The sequence below is a fragment of the Mya arenaria genome, chromosome 3 (genome assembly GCF_026914265.1).
Source record: "Mya arenaria isolate MELC-2E11 chromosome 3, ASM2691426v1".
Lineage (NCBI taxonomy): Eukaryota > Metazoa > Mollusca > Bivalvia > Myida > Myidae > Mya > Mya arenaria.
In genome coordinates this window covers 56152524-56176887 of record NC_069124.1, presented here as the reverse complement: position 1 = coordinate 56176887, position 24364 = coordinate 56152524, and the positions used below count along the sequence as shown (strand labels likewise).

Genomic DNA, 24364 nt, shown 5'->3' with positions numbered 1-24364 from the left:
GCCATAACTCAGGATCAAAGTAAGCCATTACTCAGGATCCAAGTAAGCCATAACTAAAAAATCTTCAATGTAAGCCATTACTCAGGAAACTTCAATGTAAGCCATTACTCAGGAAACTTCAATGTAAGCCATTACTCTGGAAACTTCAGTGTGAGCCATTACTTGGGAAACTTCAATGTAAGCCATTACTCTGGAAACTTGAGTGTGATCCATTACTTGGGAAACTTCAATGTAAGCCATTACTCAGGAAACTTCAATGTAAGCCATAACTCTGGAAACTTCAGTGTGAGCCATTACTCTGGAAATTTCAATGTAAGCCATAACTCAGGAAACTTCAATGAAAGCCATTACTCAGGAAACTTCAATGTAAGCCATTACTCAGAAAACTTCAATGTAAGCCATTACTCAGGAAACTTCAATGTAAGCCATTACTCAGGAAACTTCAATGTAAGCCATTACTCTGGAAACTTCAGTGTGAGCCATTACTTGGGAAACTTCAATGTAAGCCATTACTCAGGAAACTTCAATGTAAGCCATAACTCTGGAAACTTCAGTGTGAGCCATTACTCAGGAAACTTCAATGTAAGCCATAACTCTGGAAACTTCAGTGTGAGCCATTACTTGGGAAACTTCAATGTAAGCCATTACTCAGGAAACTTCAATGTAAGCCATTACTCAGGAAACTTCAATGTAAGCCATTACTCAGGAAACTTCAATGTAAGCCATTACTCAGGAAACTTCAATGTAAGCCATTACTCAGGAAACTTCAATGTAAGCCATTACTCAGGAAACTTCAATGTAAGACATTACTCTGGAAATTTCAGTGTGAGCCATTACTTGGGAAACTTCAATGTAAGCCATTACTCAGGAAACTTCAATAAAGGCATAACACAGGAAACTTCCATGTAAGCCATTACTCAGGAAACTTCAATGTAAGCCATTACTTGGGAAACTTCAATGTAAGCCATTACTTGGGAAACTTCAATGTAAGCCATAACTCTGGAAACTTCAATGTGAGCCATTACTTGGGAAACTTCAATGTAAGCCATTACTCAGGAAACTTCAATGTGAGCCATTACTTGGGAAACTTCAATGTAAGCCATTACTTGGGAAACTTCAATGTAAGCCATAACTCTGGAAACTTCAATGTGAGCCATTACTTGGGAAACTTCAATGTAAGCCATTACTCAGGAAACTTCAATGTGAGCCATTACTTTGGAAACTTCAATGTAAGCCATTACTCAGGAAACTTCAGTGTGAGCCATTACTTGGGAAACTTCAATGTAAGCCATTACTCAGGAAACTTCAATGTGAGCCATTACTTTGGAAACTTCAATGTAAGCCATTACTCAGGAAACTTCAATGTGAGCCATTACACAGGAAACTTCAATGTGAGCCATTACTTTGGAAACTTCAATGTAAGCCATTACTCAGGAAACTTCCATGTAAGCCATAACTCTGGAAACTTCAGTGTGAGCCATTACTTGGGGAAACTTCAATGAAAGCCATTACTCAGGAAACTTCAATGAAAGCCATTACTCAGGAAACTTCAATGTAAGCCATTACTCAGGAAACTTCAATGTAAGCCATTACTCAGGAAACTTCAATGTAAGCCATAACTCTGCAAAATTCAATGTGAGCCATTACTTGGGAAACTTCAATGTAAGCCATTACTCAGGAAACTTCAATGTAAGCCATAACTCTGGAAACTTCAGTGTGAGCCATTACTTGGGGAAACTTCAATGAAAGCCATTACTCAGGAAACTTCAATGTAAGCCATAACTCAGGCTAAAACAGTTTTCCCTTGATCCTCTGAGAAAAACTGATGAAAATTGATAATGGTAAACAGCATTATCGCCTTCCTGTTCTAGTGGTTAGGACGTCAATCTATGGGGCGGGTGGTCAAAGGTTTGAGCCCCACACAGAGCTTGTTCTGATATAGATGGTTGCTGACCAAGCAGCTAGATGAATATTAAAAGGTTATTGATTGCCTTCCTGCCAGATGCCCAGCAGATAGGTAGATAGGAATCCGGAGTAAAGGTGTACATCAATGGAGGTGTCTCATAAGTGCAGCTAGCTGGCCCTTGTTTGAGAGGGGTGACACAATAATAAATGAACACTTTACTTTAATTAAGCTCTTGTTTGCAATATATTTGAATTACAAGTTAGATAATAAGATAATCACTTAGGGCTATTCCATTTAAACATATACCCCAGGGGGGGGGGCGCCAATTTTTTTAAATCATATATGGTGGGGTGTCTTTTTCGCTGATTTGCATCTGTAGGTGGTTGTCATACTGTATTGTGAAATTTGCTTCTGATTGGGGTGGTGTCAAAATTTTAATCGCATATGACGTAAGGGTGAAAATCTCTTCAGACCGATCGAACAGATAATTTGTGTTATCTCCCTTGAAATGTTCATTCGTTCGGAATTCATCTGTTTTTTCCGTTGATCGCGACTTCACAATATACCATAATCCTTTGCGGCCAAGTAACTTCCGGTTTCTTTCCGGGTTATAACGAAGTCTAAACAGCGCTATAATCGGATTAATTCCAACCCCAGGTTTGTTATAAATTATATTTTCTCATTATATATGGCATTTCAATGGGCTTCTCATAGAAATATAATATGCATGCCATAAGATATAAATCACTTGACACACTAGACAGGAGGTTGTGATGGGTGGGGTAAACTGTTCAGAAAATAATATGCTGTTCCTACTCTTATTTGATTGTTGTTGGGTTTTTTTTTTAAATCAAATAGACAAAACATTTGTTTTGAGAACATTATTACTCAGTCTGACTGACTGTCACAATTTAATGTGGAATTTGTGCTTTATTATATGCCTATCAAATTCCTTTTCCATTATCGAACAGTGAAAATACAGCACGTCGTATTGAAAAATCCGTATCATCATACTGTCGTTTTCTGATTCCGTATCATGCGAGTACCGTGTGTAATCTCGGAACTACTTTCGCATTGTTAAAAATATCGTCACCAAAAAAAACAAAACTGGTAAAACCAGTTGTCAACTTTTAAATACATAAAAATATCTAACTTGACTCACGCTCCAGACGCATGTAAATATTCAGGACCATGGTTCTCATGTTCTTCAAAGAACCATGAGGATAAGCACGAAGCAGAGAAAAACTTCCAAACTATCTAGACAGCTACTTCAGTGAACTAGTTGTTTGCCATTTCGAAGTTCATAAAATTTTGCATAATCCATGTTTATTATCATAAATATGAGCAGCTCGCCAATACAAAAAAGAAGGAAAATTTGCATCATCGATAGAAATAGCAATTGACTCACGAACTTCCCTCAATTCTGCATATTATGATCATCAAAAAATTGATATGGTTGTCTTCCACTTAAATCCCAGTTTAAAAATAGCATAAGTATATTTATCTGTACTCAGATATGATTTAAACTGGGAAACCATATTGCGTTGTTTTACAAAAGATGAGACAGCAACAGGATTGTTGGTTTATTATTTTAACCTTGTTAAGTGATGTATCATTGGCCTCCTACTAGCTGGCATTGATAATTCGAGGCTTGTTTTGAGGAAATACTATAATTACTGATTTTTGTCTTGTGTCTAGCCCCTTTAAATATGATATTTCACACAAAAATTGCAGTCTTTGGCATGAATAATCATGTGCTAATAACATTAAAAGAAAAGTTGATTTATTGTAATAACACATATTTTCAAATGAAAAATCATTGGCAGGCTTAAAAAAATATACAATGTGAACAACGGTAGTAATTACATTATTTTTGAAACCATTATTGCAGGAAACCAACTCAATTCTACTGTCCAGTCTTTGAGCCATGGTGATGTGACCTTTGACCTGCAGCTTCTACCAAGTCCGGACAAGTCGGACAGACCACACCAGAACTGGCTTGTCACTTCAACCACTATGGTAAGTTTAAAGTGTTGTTAGTTAAGATAATGATTTCAATACATGGGGTGATACTGTCTGCTTTCTATTGTGAGTGAGGTCATTTTTTATTATTCCATTGTCACAGCGTTTATGAAAAAAATAAAACTGGTTATTCAATATTGAAGCTTTTTCTGCATACTTTTTAAGCTCATACATAAATATATTTCTGTTACAGCTCAAGAACTATTGTGGTGACCTTGTGGTGATCCTGTTGCCATGCCTTCTGACCTTCACCCACACTTCAACACAGCCAATCAGCTGCTCGCCTTCTGATCATGTGACATTCAGTTTACCAATCAAATTGCAGCAAGTCAGTGACCCTGTGCCGGCCAAGTTCAGCTTGAATAGGAGATGTGTGGCTTTCAGAGAAACTGCCATACATTTCTGAGGACGACATGACCATTGCTCCAGGTATTTAATGATTTATTGTAACAGTGCTGAAAATTTGAAAAATATAACAACTTTAAAAGATATATCCTCAAAACTCTTGATGAAAAAATATTAACACAGAATTGAATTGTTTATGAAACTGCAAAATATATCATGATGTAGTTTATTCCTAATAAGCTAGTGATTGATGCTAAATAGGTGTTTAACTCTTATCAAAGAGGTTGTAAGTTTCAGCCACACTAGATGAACCAAATGGACAATAGTTAAGAAATATTACACACCACTGGGGGTCACATTATAAAGACCAGTCAGTCAGCACCCGAAAGTGTTTATGGACCGAGGCATTAATGGAGATCCATTCACAAAGGACTGACTTACTGGTCCATACAATGCCACATGGAAAAAGTGGTTTGTTATATTTCTTATATTATACATGACATTGTACACTACCATTAAATATATTTTATTCTGGCCATGCTTTCAGAATTGATTGATTGACCTTTTATATACAAAGAAGGGACATATTTATGTAAGGTAAAATAAATAAAAATAAGCCTTTTCTTATAGGAGATACAGTGTATGGCAGACTAGATGTGAGCCCCATACAGTTGTTGGATCAGAACGTCTATCTGTACATAGAGAAGGTGTTTGTGTGTGCTGGGCAGGAAGGTTACATTCCACTATACAATCCGGATATAGGTGGATGTGTGGGAAACCCAGAACAACTGGACACTGTCATCAGAATACTGGTTTGTTATGTTTTAGGGAACATACTATTATGCAGAGAATAATCAAAAGAGAAATGGTTACACAGGTGATAACGCCAGTAATTTTATATATCTAATTTGCCTGCCATTATTAGACAAAGCAAGCAAAAGACTTTCCCCATATTAATATCAATCGACCCTAATTAGATGTGTAATTTTATATTCAGGATATAGATTTATTACCAGTAGAGGGGCACGATGGCCCAGGATGACACATAATCCACCAGCATCTTCAGTGTCTGCTTAAACAAAATGTAATTATTATTTGCAGGACATAACGGACCCCTCCTCAGTTAACACCACATTCCAAGGGTTCCCTCTATCTGCTATGATGTCCCAGGATGACACAGAATTCACTGAAGTCTTCAACATTCCAGGGGCAGATGGATTCTCATTTGATTCCTCACCACTTTTTAAGGAAGGTAAAAATAGCAGATAATGGCTACAGTATTTGTCTGATGGTTGGTTATAAAATGATGTTTCATTTTACATAAAACTATTATAAGAAACTTTAATTCCTCTGAACCTATATAAACTATTCCTACATGTATATGTTAGGGTGTAATAGTCGTGTATAATTAATAGTATAATTCAAAGCTCAATGCATGTAGTTCTTGCAGATGCTGTTGGTCAAGCTTAGCTTACCTGTTTGTCATAGTCTTCATTTCTGGATCAAATACTTAAACTTTAGCCACAGCTGAAATGTTATTTATATTCAGATATTCACATAAAATTGAGTGCAGTTTGTTAACAGTACACACAACCAATGTGTAGCAAGTCAGGCTAAAATATTAGTTGAGTTGTCTTGTTTGTCTCAACTGTGAATAGCAGACATTGAATGTAAGCATCAGTTAGCAATGATCTTGTTTGAAGTGTTATTGATTTTGACATTCTGTTTTATCATTACAGGCTGAGGGTGAAAAACTGTGGTTTTTTCTAGACCATATAAAGAGATCCCTCGACGACATTGCAGGGGTTGGGAATGGTGAAAAGGGCACAAATATGGCCCTTTTAATTCTCAACTTCAATGGAAAGTCTTTGACAGAAGACCAATACAAGCCTGGCAAAAGAACTGAAAACAGTGAAAGCCAGATGCCACTTCTTGGCAAGTGATTGCTGCCCTGATTGGGGCAAGTGTTCTACTGCTGATTGGTATTTTTTGTGCTTGTGATATTTATACGACACCAACATAAGCAGACGTCTCTGCCGCCAACTCCGTCAGGAACCATAACTGTGATGTCAACTTCTCCTGGACATACAAAAGTCATATCAAATGTTCATGTCTTCAACCAGTCACTCCCATACCATTCTGAAGTCTGACTGTGACATTGTGCTTTTGAAATTTTCACATTTTTTTAATTGAGAAATCTAAAATTTAAGTTGTCTTGTTTGGTTTGAAAATAAAACGGTACATGGTGATTAAATGTTAAATATTTTCTCACAGAAACATATTTGCGTCATTACATTTATAGAAAATTCTGTTATGTTTACTGGAATTCCAAATTCTTGTCCTGCATTCATTTTATTTGCTGCATCTCATTCTCTGAGTCAACACAATAAGCATAAAAATATTTGTAGAGGAATTATACTCTTCCAAATAAAATCCATTTTGTGCCAAAACTTCAGTTAATATAAATATTATAGTGAAATTTGAGATTATGACTTGTCATATATTTCATTTTTCTTCATCATCAGAGCACATAGCATCAGCCTATTGTTATGAAGTTTATTATATTATCTCTTTAAAATAATACATACTGATGTAACATGATTATGTGCAATAATTTGTCTATATTTCCTTTGTGTGTTTGCATTATAGCTGTACAGTGATTCTTTAATTCATGGTCAGTTTAATGACATTTTATGTTTGAAAATGACCCTACGCTTGTTTTGATATGGCCATATTAATTGCTTCAGTTTATCCAATGAATGATGGATGGATAATGTGTCCAAGAGGAGCAATAAGTTAGGATTTTGGAAAAAAATGTGCGAAATTCAAGACATACAAGGTCAGGGCTATTCCAGTAAAGCTATAACCCACCGGGGGAAAGGCTATTATTTGAAAAGTATATGGGTGGGTGTCTTTTTTCGCTAATTTGGATCCCAAAAGGGTAAACTTGCTTCTGTAGGGGGATGGTATATTTTAAAAGTACATCCCCCCGGGGGGGGGGGGGTATATGTTTAAATGGAATAGCCCTCATGTAGGATATTATCTGATTCAAATATTTGATAGTATACAATGTATGTGTTTTAATTATATAAGCAAAATCATAATAATTATTGAAGTTGAATGTTTTGAAGGATCTTTCAATATTATGGTCTGGTAAACCCTGTACTTATTTAGTTGAATAGTTTTTTACGCTACAAATTGCATCCATTGTTGTATTGTTGATTTCTAACTTGAACAATATGTCAACTTTTCCTTGTTTTTGGGTAAAAAATCATTGTGAAAAGGTATTGCAAGATTATGCAAACATTGTACAAGATTTGTGTTGTTTTTATCAGTATATATGCAACATGACATGTTATCATCCGTGTTGTCAACAACATGTTATCATCTGTTTTGTCAACATAACATGTTATCATCTATGTTATCAACATGACATGTTATCATCTGTGTTGTCAACAATTGTCAACATAACATGTTATTATCTGTGTTGTCAACAATTGTCAACATGACATGTTATCATATGTGTTGTCAACATGACATGTTATCATCTGTGTTGTCAACATGACATGTTATCATCTGTGTTGTCAACATGACATGTTATCATCTGTGTTGTCAACATGACATGTTATCATCTGTGTTGTCAACATGACATGTTATCATCTGTTTTGTCAAAATGACATGTTATCATCTGTGTTGTCAACATGACATGTTATCATCTGTGTTATGAACATGACATGTTATTATCTGTGTTATGAACATGACATGTTATCATCTCTGTTGTCAACATGACATGTTATCATATGTGTTGTCAACATAACATGTTATCATCTGTGTTATGAACATGACATGTTATCATCTGTGTTGTCAACATGACATGTTATCATCTGTGTTGTCAACATGACATGTTATCATCTGTGTTATGAACATGACATGTTATTATCTGTGTTATGAACATGACATGTTATCATCTGTGTTGTCAACATGACATGTTATCATCTGTGTTGTCAACATGATATTATAATCAGACAATTGTTATTTATACTTAGATATGAAGCTTTATCCTGCAATGTTTGTATAAATATTTTGACACCAATATGCAATAATTTTGAACTATACTTTTATTATACATATATTATATACATTATATGTCTATCAATGTTTGTATATATCATGAATATCTCCAGCCATGGGGGAAATAAAGATGTCGAGTTGAGTTGAGTTGAGTTGACCTGAAATAATATACTCCTGTGATAATATGTGGTAACATATATGTATACTGACTATTGAGATATTCCATGCATTATAACATGTGCATTTTGCATTACAGAAATAAAATCATAAAAAAGAACATATTATTGTGATCTGATTTTCCGCCTGATTCTCTAGATACAGGATGAACGTCTTGCAATACAGTAAAATTATGAATGCAAACATTATCAGTCTGATTCTATTTTACTATATCTAGAGTTCTTACATTGATATAAAGAGTAATATTTTAATGAGCACATATATGAATTGCCTGAATAGTATACAAGTGTATCTGGTAGGTAATTTTGCATAACAAATGCGCGGTACGTTCTTACTGGGTAACAAATTGCCTTTGTTATAAATATTAACATGTCTTACAGCCCGTGTCCTAATTACACTTTTATCAACGCACGCTTATCCTGATTCTGAATCACACAAAAACTGCATAAAACCTCCTCGCCCAACATAAAAGGTGTTTAAACATAAAAAAATCGGCCGTATAGTGCCCATGTAAGTACACTAGCCATCGAAAAGATAAAAAAATGCAAAAATCATTGAAAAATATCTAAAATTGATACAAAAATGGTTCACTAGAATATAGTTTTAAGTCACGCAAATTTCTTTTTTTCACTTTGTTAACAAGCAATGGTTCAGCTTATACACTAAATAACTATTTTGTTAAGGCCTCTAGAAACATAGGTTAAAAACTGAGAAAAGCTTACACGTGTGGCCTCCGGGTAGGCGTATTTATAATGCGAGAAAAGTGAGTATATACATTTTGAGTTGCACTGTTTGCAAAATCAGCGCGCCGTTTTTGTACAAAACTATCAATTAAACGTTGTTAAAAACCCTGGAGCAAAAGCTTTGAAAATATAATACCCCGGATAAACTCAGACGTCTAGAAAATGCCCCTTAAGTAAGCATTTTACGTTAGATGCCCAAGTTTTGAGGAAAATGGAAGTGCAGTTTTCGGAGGCACGTCATTTTTTTTTATTATTATTAAAGAAGTAAACACAAGGTACAGCTGCACCACGGAAGTGTCGACAGCTCATTTTCTTTGCGCCACCGATAAGTGGTGGATCTGGCGTTTAGTGGCCATGTTGAGTGCGTAAAGTTTCATCAGCAATCGACATTCAATTTGACATACAAATCCCATTGTCGAGCTGGCTCGAACTTCAAGTCGACATTCATATCGATAGTCCCGAAATAAAAATGGCTTGTCATCCAGCTTGAAATTCGTTCAAAGACGGACCGGCTCGGCATTTGAAATTGAGTTTTTGAATGCCATTCTGATCCGTCTTTGAGCTCGACATTAAAATAGCAAACCTCCAATGTCGAACTGACTGGTCGTCCATCGACGTTCAACGCCAACAGAGCATACTCCTAGAGTGAAGTGATCGTCAAGCTGAAGGCGAGACGAGTTAAACACCATAGTATGGACCGCACAATGGTACCTCCACACTATGGTAACTTAAAGCTGCACTCTCACAGATTGAACGTTTTGACAACTTTTTTTTTTGTCTTGGAACGAGCAATTTTTTTTGCGAAAATCCATGGAAATCAGATATTTAAGACTGCTGACAAAAATGAGATCGTAGCTTTTTATATTTAAGTACAAAAATTGATGTTCATGTATTTTTCTTAAACCGTTTAAGCAATAAAACATTAATTTTCGAACGGAAATATGAAAATCTACGATCTGATCTTTTGTTAGCAACCTTATAGCATTGTTTATAGATATTTACGCAACAATTTGCTCTTTCGAAGACAAATGAAAAGTTGTAAAAAAGGTTTATCTGTGAGAGAGCAGCTTTAAACCAAGGTACCTTGACTATAATCACTACTAACTCAGTGTTTTTATGATGCTTATGATAATAGACACCGAAATAATGATACACTTAGATCTTGTCTAAAATACATGTACCAAAATGACAATGTACACAATACTTACGAAATGCGTGCTGTTGAATTATATGTACCAATAATATGGAGTACGCACTTTAACTTCAGTGTTAACATCGTTCACGTTGTTTGGTTTTCAACAACCAAGTAGGGTTCGTGCAAACATGACATTCGGATTTTGGCACTTTGGATGTCGAGTTAATTGACAAGTCAGCTCGACACGTTGTCTTGAGTTTTGAACTGAACGTTGCGCTGGATGATACGCCAGCTATATTGTCAAGCTGAGAGTCGGTTTCTGATGGATGAGCCAACTTCACGCATCTTTAAATCTTATGTTATCCTGCATCAGATGTGAAATACAACATACCATTTTACACTATTCAACCATTGTTAAGATCATTAATAATGACATAGCTACACCACCATGTACGATGTGAATTAAATTGCATCAACCTTTTTTGAAACATTAATTTCAACTTGAAATATTACTATATTTTTTAAATGAAGTTTGTCTGCAAAGACAATGTTAAATGCCAATTTACATGCATTCTTGGAAAGTATATGTTTTCATGTACATGAAGACAGATTAGTTGGTCAACTTGGATCGCCAGTTAAGAAACGACATCCAAGACGTCGTACGGAACAGATGGACGTCAAACGCCGCTATTTATGTAAGAATGATTTTTTAAGAGATAATATAACATAGTATAACAAATTGATGTATACACTTTTGATGTACTCAAGACATTGTATACTTGTCAAGTCGTGTTTCTATACTATTTAAAATGTTGGGAAGAGCAGAAATGTAAAAAAGTTAGAGAACTTCATTTTGTAAGACGTTCATGAGATTGTAAACTTTATTTTGTAAGACGTTGAGTTTGTAAGGATCTATGCAACTCTCAGACATATTTTATTTTCATTTCAGCCGCGTTGAATTAAATATGTTGCATATTGCATTATTTTATTGATTTATTAATCACCACAAACAACGTGAACAGATCAGAAATAATGAAAGTTAAACCGATAAACAATAAAAGTTTACGTCAAACGTTCCGTTTCAGGTGAAAGAGCAACCTAAAGTGGCGTATAGGATGCATGTTCTACAATTCCTTATTCATCAGTAGAATCTTTACATTTTTCTATCAACAATTATACGCTAGCCGCTAAAAATTACGTAAAATGAAATCTACGTCTTAAGTACAGATATAATTTTACAAAATTTACTGCATATTTTTTAAATCTAAGTCAACAGTCCTCTTTAAAACTTTCAAAAATACGTTTTGTAATAGTATTCGCGGCAACGGTCGTATCTTTCTTTCCCCATATGGCTTCTGGCCATGTCATGGTCATCCGACCAACGCTTTCTGTAAAAGAAGAAGTCGTCCATGTCTCGGTCGGTAATTCCGTACATGTTTGATCTACGAGTAGGAGACTGCCCTCCTAAATTGGAACGATCTATGTCATCATTGCTTTGGATATACCCAAGGTAGCTGCTTTCAAAATGATAAGCGTGATTTCGTGAAGATTCATTAAAGCCGGTAGCCCTTGCGGATCCATATTGGTTAATTTCCCTTGATGGATAGACATTTTTTAAAGTTTTGTTTTTCCGATCAGAGAATGGGTAGTTTTCCATCGTAAGGTCTTTGCGTTTGGTATCGTTTTCCAGATAATCTTTTTTGAGTGGATCGTAGCATTGTGCAACTCCTTTGCATAGAACATTTCCATCTTCGTGCAAAAGCATAGCCGGCCAAACGAGAAACTCAATCTTCTTGCCATTCTTGGTGTACACTCTGTACATTTCGCTCTCGAAGCTCTCCCCGCGACCACGAGGTGAATCAAGCACAACTGGAGGATCCTGAAGGCACATCAACCAGCAAAGTAAAACGCATTCCTCGACATAAGGCTGCACTTGCAGCGCTTTCTTCGCCTCCGACGAATACGTGCTTTTCAGTTTCCCTAAGTACTCCTGCAATTAGCCAGTAACCATATGACAACCACTTATTTAGGTAATAAGGCATCTAGGTAAACAGTCTTACTAAATCACAGTTAAAACATAAGACACACAACCTTCGACAAACTGAGTAGAGGCCTCCGACAACATGGTCTATTTTTGTTCATACGTTTCAATGCATATTATCAACTGATACGCGTAGTTATGAAAAAAAAAACACTTAAAAACAGATACGATCCATTTGTATCAAGTTCATAACTTGTTTAATTACCTCGAGCACAGCCTTCCCTGATTCCTCACCTACGTCTTTACGACAGTCCAAATACTTTTTCAGTCTCAGAGATGGTATCTCTCTTCCACTCTACGAACGAAAACATATAAAACAACAGATAACTTTATTAGACTCACATCTCTTAAGATATTTTTTGTTGTTTTGAAACATAATATTCAATTTAACAGATACAGTGAGTGGGTACTCACCCTAGTGTCTTTGATTAACATGGCCTGCTTGATGCTCTGTATTTGTTCCAGAGATTTCGTTTGGCAGAAGTCGTAGACATCCTTCAAGAAACAAAACTATTTCATTACCAGCAAGTTAAAATAAAATTAAACTGAAGCAAAGTTTTATGAGGTTGTTTAATTAAGTATTTTTTATTTAAATTAGATATTGCTTTGATAAATGGAGTAAGACTTATCAGTAGTATTACTGTTTATGTTGAGACGTAATTTACCCGTAAAATCTTCAGAAGAAGTCTAATAACTTCCTCTTCTGTCATTCCTTGCTTTTCAAACACATCAAACGCATCCGTCCACTGGTTGTCGTACAACTCTGAGTAGCGTTCATCAAGTTTAGTTGTTCTGTTTTTAAGGTGTTTCCCCAAGGCTTTGCTTAACCTTCAAATAGTATGAATGGAATATTCACAATGTATAAAACAAATCAATACTACAATGAAAACTACAGGGACAAGCCCATTTGCAAAACAATAAAAACAGCAACCTTGTTAAGAGGCACAAGGAAAGAGCTGAACTAAAGACACCACACAGTACACAGACACCTCAGACAGACCCCATACAGGGGCGGATCCAGGAATTGACGTTAGAGGGGGCGTAACTTAGTGGCGCAACTTTTGACATGTGCCCCTCACTCAGAACCGAAAGTATATGGCATGAACTGTTTGTATGGGGATTTAGCGTTACTCCCTCATGAAAATTTTAACAATTTGTAGTCGGAAATGGTGCATTATAAGCTTATTTTATTACCTTTGTTTCTCTCATATTGATGAAAACAGTAATCTTGGATGATTTTAGAGGGGGGGGGGGGGCACGCCGGGTGCGCCCCCTCTAAATCCGCTAGTGCCATACACATTAAAATTGCTGAACCGAAAAATGATGCATTTTAATGCATCATTAACTATAAAATGGAAACTACCAAGACAAGCACTTATGCAAATATGCAACGGTGGCCCTGTTTAGAGACACAAGGTGCAGCATAAACTCACCGAAAGACAAAAACAAACAAACGCATTTATCACTTTCAATCATTGACATTCTTCATGCAAAATATACCTTAACTTTGTTTCATCTAACTCGTGTTGAATATCATGGATTTGGGTGTTGGCTTCATTGAGTTGCTCCTTCAGCTGATGTTCTTGATACCTTCTGTCTCCAAACTCGCTGGTCTCTCCCCTAGCTTTTTGTCGATTTTTCTTCAATTCTTCTGCTTGCTTGTTTAAATAGTCCACCTTTTCCTGCAGCATATCCTTTTCCATTCGCAGTTCTTCTACCTCAGCTTGCGTCTCTTTTAACTTATGTTTATGTGCTGCAGCATTTCTATTAGCATCTTTTAATTTATCTACGTCTTTACTCAGTTGCAGGTTTTCAGATTGCAGTTTCTCGAGCTTAAAATGCAGTCATATAATGATCATAGTATTTGTCAATTTATTCAAAATTTAAACAGCAATTAATTAATAATGGCAACAAAAGGGAAAACCAAGCAGTTAAATGGCACAATAGTCGAATCAGACACACTTCACATAACAAGATGGCGCACATAGGTTGTAAACATGAAATTAGGATTTAAAAAAAAAATGGGATAGCCAATTGGAACTGACAGCAAACGCACATAAAGGCACCAGGGTGAGGAATCTCATGACTTCAAAAGCGTTCTCACATGGGTCACCACGGGTCACAACCGATATAAACAAACACGTATTAAGTTATTATATCTAATAACTTTTTTAACGTGACCAGTTTTCAACTTGAAGGTAATTTGTAGAACGATGCAACGCTGAAAATTTGACCATAGATTGCATCATTAAAAAAACAAGCAAATCTAATATTATTCACACGTGTAGATGCAAAAAAAGAATACTCTTTAATAGGCTATAAAATATTTTTTATTTATTTCACTCGTGGTCACAGAAAAATAACATTTTCACTCGTGGCTACGCCACTCGTGAAAATATTTTTTCTGTGACCACTCGTGAAATAAAATACGATCTTACACTGAATTCAACAAATATCCTCTATATATTTTATGTAAAAAAGTATTTAGAAATGGACGTCACATGCTTGTTTGTTTACACGTGATTTATCGACTGGTTATTGTTTACCCACTTTAAAACTAAAGTTATTATGAGTATTTTTTTCATGTTATTTTACCTGAAGAGGAATGGCCTTAATCTCGTTAAACATACATTGGAAAGTATCCAATGTTTTCTCTACGCTCTTTGACGTCATCATGTTTGCAAAACTCTGAAGTTATACAATAATTACAATATTCAAAGTGTTCTGCATTGCACATGGACGGTAACAACGTAAACACAAGTGATATAAGGATTCAATTGTGATATGTTACAATAGTAACATAATTGTGTTTTTATAAAAAGTACTTTTAAATTGTTTTCGTTTTTTTTTGTAGCGCGTAGTTCAACAAAACCTCTTTAACTATTAAATGAGGCAGATGCCCAAAAATCCTTTCGTTACTCGCGAATATATCCAGAAATTAGGGGGTCTAATGTAATTTATTTTTGCGGATTCTTAAGTGAGGGAAATGTTAGATGCGAATCAAAATGGCGGTTTGTTAAAGTATTTTTGTGTTTTCGGAGGATATTTTGACCTGGTAAGTAAGTTTTTATCGCAATATAAATACGCCTACCCGGAGACCAGACGTGTAAGCTTCTCTCGGTTTTTAAACTTTTTCATACATATATTTTATTATTTAGCGTTGTATTCACAGATCTATTGGCAGACAACTGCCAGAGGAGTGTTGTGAGGCATAGACTACCACAGTTTTAAAACGAATTTACATGATTTTCGTGGTAAAATAATATAAGACTGATAATGTTTGCATTTTATTTGCCGTATTGCGAGACGTTTTGTTACATTGATATAGAGAGTTATAATTTTATGAGCACATAGATGAATTGCAAGATTAGTATGCAAATGTATCTGGTTGGTAATTTTGCATTACACATAAGCGAGACGTTCTTATTGGGCAACAAATTGCCTTTTGTTATAAATATTAACATGTCCTACAGCCGGTGTCTTAATAATATTTATATAAACGCACGCTAATTCTGATTCTACATCGAACAAAAGCTGCATAAAACTTACACGCCAGACATAAAAGGTGTTTAAACATAAACAAATTGTCCGTACAGCGCCCATGTTAAACGCGGGCCGTCGAAAGAAAAAGACGCAAAAACTCAATATAAAATAGCTTAAATAGGTACAAGAATGCGATAAAAGGGATATAAACTTACTCACCAGGTCAAAATATTATCCGAAACACAAAAATACTTTAACAAACAGCCATTATGTTCCGCATCTAACATTTCCCTCACTTCATATTCCGCAAAAAATAAGTTACGTTGAACCCCCTGAATTGTATTACCCGCTTTTATAAAACTAGTATTTAACAGTTTGTAGGGATGCTTTAACTATGAACGTTTAGTTTTTTCGTTTTATTTTAAAAGTATTCTTGAATCATTTGCATGGAAAACGATATCATTTAACGTTTTGTTTAGCCTGAATGACATGTTATTTTAGCATGTGTGAATTAAATTATCTTCATGATAGAATGTCGAAAACAAACTTACAAGATTTAAGGTTTTGCCACATTTATATATTCCTTTATGTTTGTATGTTTTCTCATGACCACTGGTACAGCAGTTAAATATCTCAGCCGAACATTTCGTTATTGATCAATTGGTCAAATGTGTTTGGTAATCTAACGTCGTGAGCGTTATCGTTTTCCATATTTGCTTAGCTTACTGCCAAAAATGAGAACTAAAGAATACTTTTGGCTGAAGTTTAAGCGGGAACGGGGCTATCAAATAATTTGGTACTGAAAGAACGCGAGACCACATATGCTTGTAACAAGTAATTTGTTCAAAATAAATCAAACATATACGACCAAATCAATGGAATGGTTGAAAAATGGATTTCTTATGTGCCAATGAAAAACACCTTGTAATTTGAAATCCTCTTAGTTATTTGCCCTAACTAGTCCTTCATCTTCCTAACTGCCTTCCTTCCTAACTGCCTTCCTTCCTAACTGCCTTCCTTCCTAACTGCCTTCCTTCCTAACTGCCTTCCTTCCTAACTGCCTGCCTTCCTTCCTAACTTCCTTCCTTCCTTCCTAACTTCCTTCCTTCCTTCCTAACTTCCTTCCTTCCTTCCTTCCTTCCTTCCTTCCTTCCTTCCTTCCTTCCTTCCTTCCTTCCTTCCTTCCTTCCTTCCTTCCTTCCTTCCTTCCTTCCTTCCTTCCTTCCTTCCTTCCTTCCTTCCTTCCTTCCTTCCTTCCTTCCTTCCTTCCTTCCTTCCTTCCTTCCTTCCTTCCTTCCTTCCTTCCTTCCTTCCTTCCTTCCTTCCTTCCTTCCTTCCTTCCTTCCTTCCTTCCTTCCTTCCTTCCTTCCTTCCTTCCTTCCTTCCTTCCTTCCTTCCTTCCTTCCTTCCTTCCTTCCTTCCTTCCTTCCTTCCTTCCTTCCTTCCTTCCTTCCAAGCAATACTTCATGTATACGATTATTTAACCTACATCCGGACGACAAATCTTAAGTTGTACTTATTTAACTTACATCTTGGCAGCAATACTTAAGTTATACTTTATATAATACCAATAGCTATCACATGTTAACAATGTTAACAATAACAATTTTACATTCATTTTTAGATAACAATGTTACTGGTATCTGGCAGCATAATCAGAACAGAAAAGATCAGAAGTTTATTTCGATTCATGCAACAAAGCATTTTTTCATACGAATACAATGCCAATACAATTGCGTACATGTACACATCGTTACATTGTAGTAATTATTAATAAAACTTCAAGTATGGTTATGGACTATTGGATGTTCGTCTTTGACAATATTGTGAATACTGATAAGAACAAAGCTGTATAGATATAATGGACTTTCGTGGTCGGTTAATTGTTAAAACATTGACTATACTATTAAAACTTAAACAATGTCATTGACATGTTTCTTCCAATATTTGCATGTAACAAGGATTTGCATAAATATACAACGATTGGTTTGCTATTATTAACATGTGTTATACATGTAAACAAATGGGGTTTTGCATAAATAGTATTTAAAAAACATTGATCAAAGGTCAATGAAACAACTTCATAAATTATCAAAATCAAATTCATATTCAATTTCCAGTGCATTATAAACATAATATTTTATTTCATTGCAGTCTAGTTTGCCCGTACTTACCAGTTTCAATACGAAGCCCGTTGATTGAAACACGTTATTTAGAAGGAAATTTTCTATTTGTTTAATTATATAACATATTCAGATATTCAGATATACAAACATATGCGATGTAGATGCAAGTATATACTTTTAAGATTCACACTCTTGGAATTTTCAACGCCACTTTTGCAGAAAACACTCAAACGTAGTTTCAAAATTTAAGCAAAAACTGAATACACATAATAGTTCCCGGGTTAACATTGAGGCCTAGAAATCAATTCTCCTGAAGTGAACTTTTAACACAAGATGCCGAAGATTTGATGACGTCATTGCATTAGTACACGTTTTTACGGTACTAAAATTTTGTAAAAGCTTTTCGACATAGCAAATATCACGTAATTTATATCTATATAAATTCATGATGGCGCCCCAATTCTCCGCAAAGAGCCGCTGTACAAGTGATTTGCTTAACTCATAGAAGCGATTCACAAAATAAAAGGTGGATCCTTTCTATATATTTTAATACTTCATAAATGAGGGTCGATTCTACAAATGAGTCAAACAAATGAAGCGGAATTGTAGGAGGCAAGAAATAGTTGTCGATATGTTTCTTAATACATTTATAGCTTTCAGGGCCTTGCCGTCTACAAACTGGTTACGTAAAACAAAAGCGCCAGTGCAGTTAAATACACTGCCTAAATAGTTATTGTTGTCGACATCCAAAAGTAGTTCGTCACTCTAGCACAAAGTTTCATTTGCCCTGACTGGGCTCTTTTACAGAATACTACTACCTTGGTGTTTGCTATATTTACCTCTAACCACCACGTTTGATTATAATCATAGAGATGGATAAAATATCTTTACAAATCTTTCACTGAGTTACCTATTATAACCTGATCATCTGCAAAATGCAACTTCTTAATACATAAAGTTTACATGTTTACCAAGTCAACATTCTGCTGAAAAACTGTGTATAGTCATCTAGTAATAGTGCAAATACTGTATTCTGACGTTAACCAATTGATATATAAAAGAAATGAGAGACGGAATGTAATGTTTGACACACGATTAAACCATGACAGTACATTGCGGTTATATTTTTTGGGGATTTTCTGATCTAACCCCATTTTGAAATACTTTATGAAGTACGAATTTGGTTAAATTACACTTAGTCTCAAGGTTGCCTCATGTACGACTTCTGATGATTGAACTCGGTTAATTGATCAGTAACTAGATAGTGTAAGCAAATATATAAGTTCGGACAATTTTTTTTTATATTTTATGTGACAACTATGATATATACTCGCACACAAATAAACATCCGACAACAATAAACAAAAGGAAATGTTTTATATACAAGCTCTAAAATAGATAAACATTAATTTGTTTAACATGAAAGATTAAAATCAAAGCAAATAAGTGTAACAAAGAATTGTTGAAAAAGCCGTATTTACCACAATATTTCCTTATGTTAATAAAAAAGCATCAATGATACAACACAAGTAAAAACTGTTTTCAAAATACGGTGTACAGGAAAGGCATTTCATCCTTTATATGGTTCTACTTCTAGTGTTTCACAATTGTTTTACTGGTGTGTCTGGTGTATTATTTACAGTGTTTCAGTAAAGAAAGGAGTTAAATGTTTATTTAAACTAAAACAAATCCACTATTATATTTACGATTGTTTATAGAATTCGCGGCATTGGTCATATTTTTTCTTTCCCATGCAGTTTCTCGCACGTTCATAGTCATACGACCAAATTCGTCTGTAATAAAAGAAGTCGTCCATGTCTTGATCGGTAATTTCGTGCCGTACTGACTGAACTGTGGGAGTCGAAGGGTTTGAAGCCGTCTCAAGATCGTACAGGTTTTTGCCCACACGGCTTTGTTCTTGTCTAGGGTGACTCCTTTCAATACTATGATCTTTATTTCTTGAAGTGTCATAAAAGCGGGTAGATCGTGCTGATCCAGAGTGGTGCGTTTGCCTAGATGGATAGACAATTTCCATTGTATAATCTTTATGTTCAGATGATCGAGGGGTTTCCATCCAAGCCTGTCTGCCATTGATACCGTTGTCCAAGTAATCTTGTTTGAGTGAATCGTAGCATTGGGCAACTCCTTTGCAAAGAACGTTGCCATCTTTGTGCAAAAGCATAGCCGGCCAAACGAGAAACTCAATCTTCTTGCCATTCTTGGTGTACGCTCGGTACATTTCGCTCTCGAAGCTCTCCCCGCGACCACGAGGTTTATCAAGGACAACTGGAGGGTCCTGAAGGCACATCAACCAGCAAAGTAAAACGCATTCCTTGACATAAGGCTGCACTTGAAGAGGTTTGCTCGCCGCAGATGAATACTTCAGTGTTCTCAGGTATTCCTGTAATAAAGCAGACATCAAGTGACAAACACTAATTTATTTGGGTGATAAATAAATTAATATATTTGCATATCAAATCTAGTTTTTGTTCATGTTTAATTTACACGTTTCAAGTTATATGATCAACTGTTTGATAGCCGCGAATTGCAAAATATGTAAACATAAACGATCTATTTGCATGAAGGTGTGGCAGTACCTCGAGCACAGCCTTTCCTGATTCCTCTCCTACTTCTTTACGGCAGTCCTTATACTGCTTCAGTCTCAGGGACGGCACCTCTTTACCACTCTGCGAAAGAAAACATATAAAACAATATATAACTAAATAAAACTCACAACTCTTAAAACAAAATAGTTATTTATTTTGAAACATGCAATTCAATTTAAGAAATGAAGTAAAGGAGTACATACCATATTGTCTTTGATAAGCATAGCCTGTATGATATTCTGCATTTGTTCCAGAGATTTCTTTTGGCAGAAGTCGTAAGTATCCTTTATTAAACACAATGAATTAATTACCATCAAGTAAAACTGTAATAAAGCTAACATAGTTATATGAGGTTCGCTAATTTAGTTTTTTTTCCTCAATTTATCAATTTTGATATTACTTTGATAAATCAAGTAGGACTTTTATTGATTATGTTGGTTAGTAAATTACCTGTAAAATCTTAAGAAGAAGCTTTATAACGTCCCTTTCTGACATCCCTTGTTTGTCAAACACATCAAACGCATCAGTCCATTGGTTGTCATACAATTCTGAGTAGCGTTCACCAAGTTTAGTAGGTCGATTCTTGTCGCTAAGATCAGCAATGTCAGGATTTCCATCGTTAAGGCGTCCTCCCAAGGCTTTACTTAACCTGCAAAGTAAAGGTAATGGAGTTTCACAATGAAACAAAGTTCATCTTTCAATGGATTATTTATTATACAGTGGAAAATACCATGGCAAGCAAAGATGCCAAAATTTAACGAATACCCTGTTTAGAGTCACAAGGTTGAAAGGAAATTTAACGCAAGTCGCACAGCGTCACAATAAAACCAACATGTGTATGCATTAAAATAACATTTTTGATAAATGTTGATGTTATTGCCTTACAACTTTGATATCCTTCATAAAACATACCTTAATTTTGTGTCGTCTAACTCATTTTGGATGTCGAGAATTTGGGTTTTGGCTTCACCCAATTGCTCCTGCAGCTGTTTTTCTCGATCTTGTCTCGCGCCGAAACCACTGGTCTCATTCCCAGCTTCTTGGCGTTTTATCTGCATCCCTTCTACTCGATTGCTTAACTTCTCTAGCTTTCTCTGCAAAGTTTCATTCTCTTTTTGCAGTTTTTTTACCTCCGCATTCGCTTCCTTTAACCTTTGAATGTTTGCTGCAGAGTTTTTATCAGAATCCTTGAATTTTTCTATGTCTTTAGTCAGTTGCAGATGTTCTGTTTCAAGCTTTTTTAACTAAAATGCAGAAACATAATTATTATAGTACTTGTTCATTCAATCAAGGTCAAATATGTCAAATGGCACAGAGCAGAGATCGAACAACGCCAACAACCAAACATCTATCATTACAGCAGCAAAACGTTAACATAAGATATATATTACATTTAATAACAAATGTTGGAATTAACCATTGAAACTGAAAGAAACACACACCGAAATGCACTCGGATTCACCAATTATGGAATTATCTGTTCCACTCTTTAAGGATTTTTTAGTTATCAACAATACATGATTAATTACCTGAACAGGAATACGCTTTAACTCGCCCAGCATACTCTCGTAGGTATCCACTATTTTCTGTACACGCGCTGGCGTCGTCATTTTGCAAACCCCTGAAGTAATACAATAATGACATGAATTAAAGTGTTTTGCATTGAACATGAACAGTATCAACGTGATCAAAAGTGGTATAAGCATGCAAAAATAACTACTTAGATTAAAACCTACATCAGCATTCAGATGGTACCGCACAATAACGTTAAGATTTTTAGTTTAACATCTTAACAGACATGATGTCATTAGTTGGTTCTCTTCCAGCTGAAAACATGTCATAATTAAAGACTTTTAAAACATGTTAAGAAAACTCTGAATAACTAAGAAGGGTTCGCTCGCCTCGCTACCACTGCCCGCTTTGTCCGCTTCGCCCTCCTTAATAAAAAGGTTTGTAATCGATGCCATGATGTTTGCAGTCGGTTCGAGCATATCTCGTAAATTGTATTTCCCGCTTTCACACACGCTAGTACATGCATGTTGAGACCACTTATCAATTGAAGTAATGCAATTTCTTTGAACATTAACACAATAGTTTAGTTCTTTTGTTTAATAATGCATATTTGTGATCATAATTTCCATAAACGAATAAAATAATGTTATTACCTTTTTCCTACTGAATTTCCAAAATGTCCTAAAATCACGAATCTCCCTTAATTTACTTCCGGTTCCATGAATGATCGATCATTTAAATACCTCGGCCAAACTTATAGGTTATTGATAAATTGATGTGTTTGGTAACCTTCAACTCCTTGAGAGCATTATCAATAGTTTTACTGCCAAATACGGGTTAGATTTATACATTTACAAGTACTAAACGATTATGTTTATTTAAGATTAAACTTGATAATAGATACCACATTTAAGCCAAACCTACGAAACCTATGTCAAAATTCATTGCAGTAACAAACGATATCTGTTTAAAATTGATTAGCTTTGTCCTCTTCCCAATATTATCAGGTAATGCTTTACAGAATTTACGACCTATTGCATGGAGACATAGGGCGGTAGACGACTTATTAAAAAGACGAAAGAGGTGCCAGTGTCGGTTTTAAGTTTAGTTTGAATATCGTAACGATTCAATCCAAATGGTGGTCCATAGCCCTTTAATATTCAACCCGTATTCTGTATCATGATAACATTGAGTCATCAATATTTTTGTAATCTGCGTATGCTGTCTTGAGTGTCTCCTTGACCTACTGTTTGCAAATAAACAAGCGGTTAGTTAAGTTTGTGATTGTTGTGTGTGTTTTGTATGTCCGGTTTCCATTTGGCTTTTGATATGTGTGCCACAACATGAGATACAAGTAGGTTTGGGTGCCATTTGGTAGTTTCGTGTGGCGGATCCGAGGTCTAGTGGTAACACAATTGACTGTCAATCCAGGGATCGCAGGTTCGATTCCCCGCCGCATCATTAAATACATACTGATCGTCTTCATGATGGGACGTTAAATGGGGGTCCCGTGTGACAATGCTATACACTGGTGCACGTTAAAGAACCAGGGTAGCTCCAACAAGGGTTACATTTTGAATGTGCACTATGCTCCAAAAATACTAAAAGGACTATTAAACAATCTTATCGGAGCACTCGCCGAATGGACAAGGCCCGAGTGCGAGTATAAATAAGCTTACACACAACCTTGGTAGTACCTGAATCGAGTGGATCTACATGATATAGCCAAGTAGCACACAGTAATTCAGGTCGAGTTTTATTGCATCAAGACCATATTTCATTTACATGTACAATTATCTCCGCAATTGTTTAGGAATCAACTCAACACAGACGAAACAAAACCGACACAACCTGGTCTATTACAAACGGACCTGTCGCCTTATTTTTGAGCAACTTGTTAAGTACGTGCCATACATATATATATATTACTGTGAACCTATATACAAACTTTATTTTCGATTATTATGAGACAATACAGGACAAAGAACACAAAGTAACTGATAATGACAAACTATGCATAAAACGAAAACAGGAGAATTATATTAAATTGTTCAAAGCCTGAATTTATGGAATGTATCATCAAATCCTGTAAAAACATACATACTTGTTAGAATTTATTAACAAATTAACCTGATTCAAATATAACATCCAATGCAATATATACCACTTTATATTTATTTTTTACAAATATGTGTCA

The 24364-nt window shown here is 35.5% G+C and overlaps 2 protein-coding genes and 1 long non-coding RNA gene across 4 annotated transcripts; 1 reads left to right on the top strand and 2 right to left on the bottom strand.

The window, feature by feature from the left end:
• The first annotated feature begins 2488 nt into the window (after nucleotides 1–2488).
• LOC128228645 (extracellular matrix protein 3-like) lies at nucleotides 2489–8621 on the top strand. Of its 2 annotated transcripts, XM_052940075.1 has the most exons (6): nucleotides 2489–2563; nucleotides 3798–3925; nucleotides 4122–4357; nucleotides 4904–5085; nucleotides 5375–5525; nucleotides 6013–8621. In XM_052940075.1, exons 3-6 carry the CDS (start codon nucleotides 4342–4344, stop codon nucleotides 6015–6017), a joined length of 354 nt encoding a protein of 117 aa, XP_052796035.1. In that variant the 5' UTR covers nucleotides 2489–2563; nucleotides 3798–3925; nucleotides 4122–4341; the 3' UTR covers nucleotides 6018–8621. The 2 variants fall into 2 exon arrangements, with proteins under 2 accessions (XP_052796035.1, XP_052796034.1); XM_052940074.1 differs by lacking the exons at nucleotides 2489–2563; nucleotides 3798–3925; nucleotides 4122–4357 and adding an exon at nucleotides 4520–4744.
• A 2932-nt stretch (nucleotides 8622–11553) lies between these two features.
• Nucleotides 11554–22938, bottom strand: LOC128226141 (uncharacterized). The gene is made up of 14 exons (XM_052936037.1): nucleotides 22821–22938; nucleotides 22185–22276; nucleotides 21568–21899; nucleotides 21106–21304; nucleotides 20859–20978; nucleotides 20647–20736; nucleotides 19756–20450; nucleotides 19434–19438; nucleotides 18970–18977; nucleotides 13941–14272; nucleotides 13106–13268; nucleotides 12855–12935; nucleotides 12646–12735; nucleotides 11554–12389 (listed from the first exon to the last, which is right to left on the bottom strand). The coding sequence occupies exons 2-14, from the start codon at nucleotides 22263–22265 to the stop codon at nucleotides 11691–11693; spliced, it is 2895 nt and encodes a 964-aa protein (XP_052791997.1). The 5' UTR covers nucleotides 22266–22276; nucleotides 22821–22938; the 3' UTR covers nucleotides 11554–11690.
• LOC128228906 (uncharacterized) lies at nucleotides 12646–13139 on the bottom strand. Its single transcript, XR_008260004.1, has 3 exons — nucleotides 13106–13139; nucleotides 12855–12935; nucleotides 12646–12735 (listed from the first exon to the last, which is right to left on the bottom strand). It is a non-coding gene; the product is annotated as an uncharacterized LOC128228906 (long non-coding RNA).
• Nucleotides 22939–24364: the final 1426 nt, after the last annotated feature.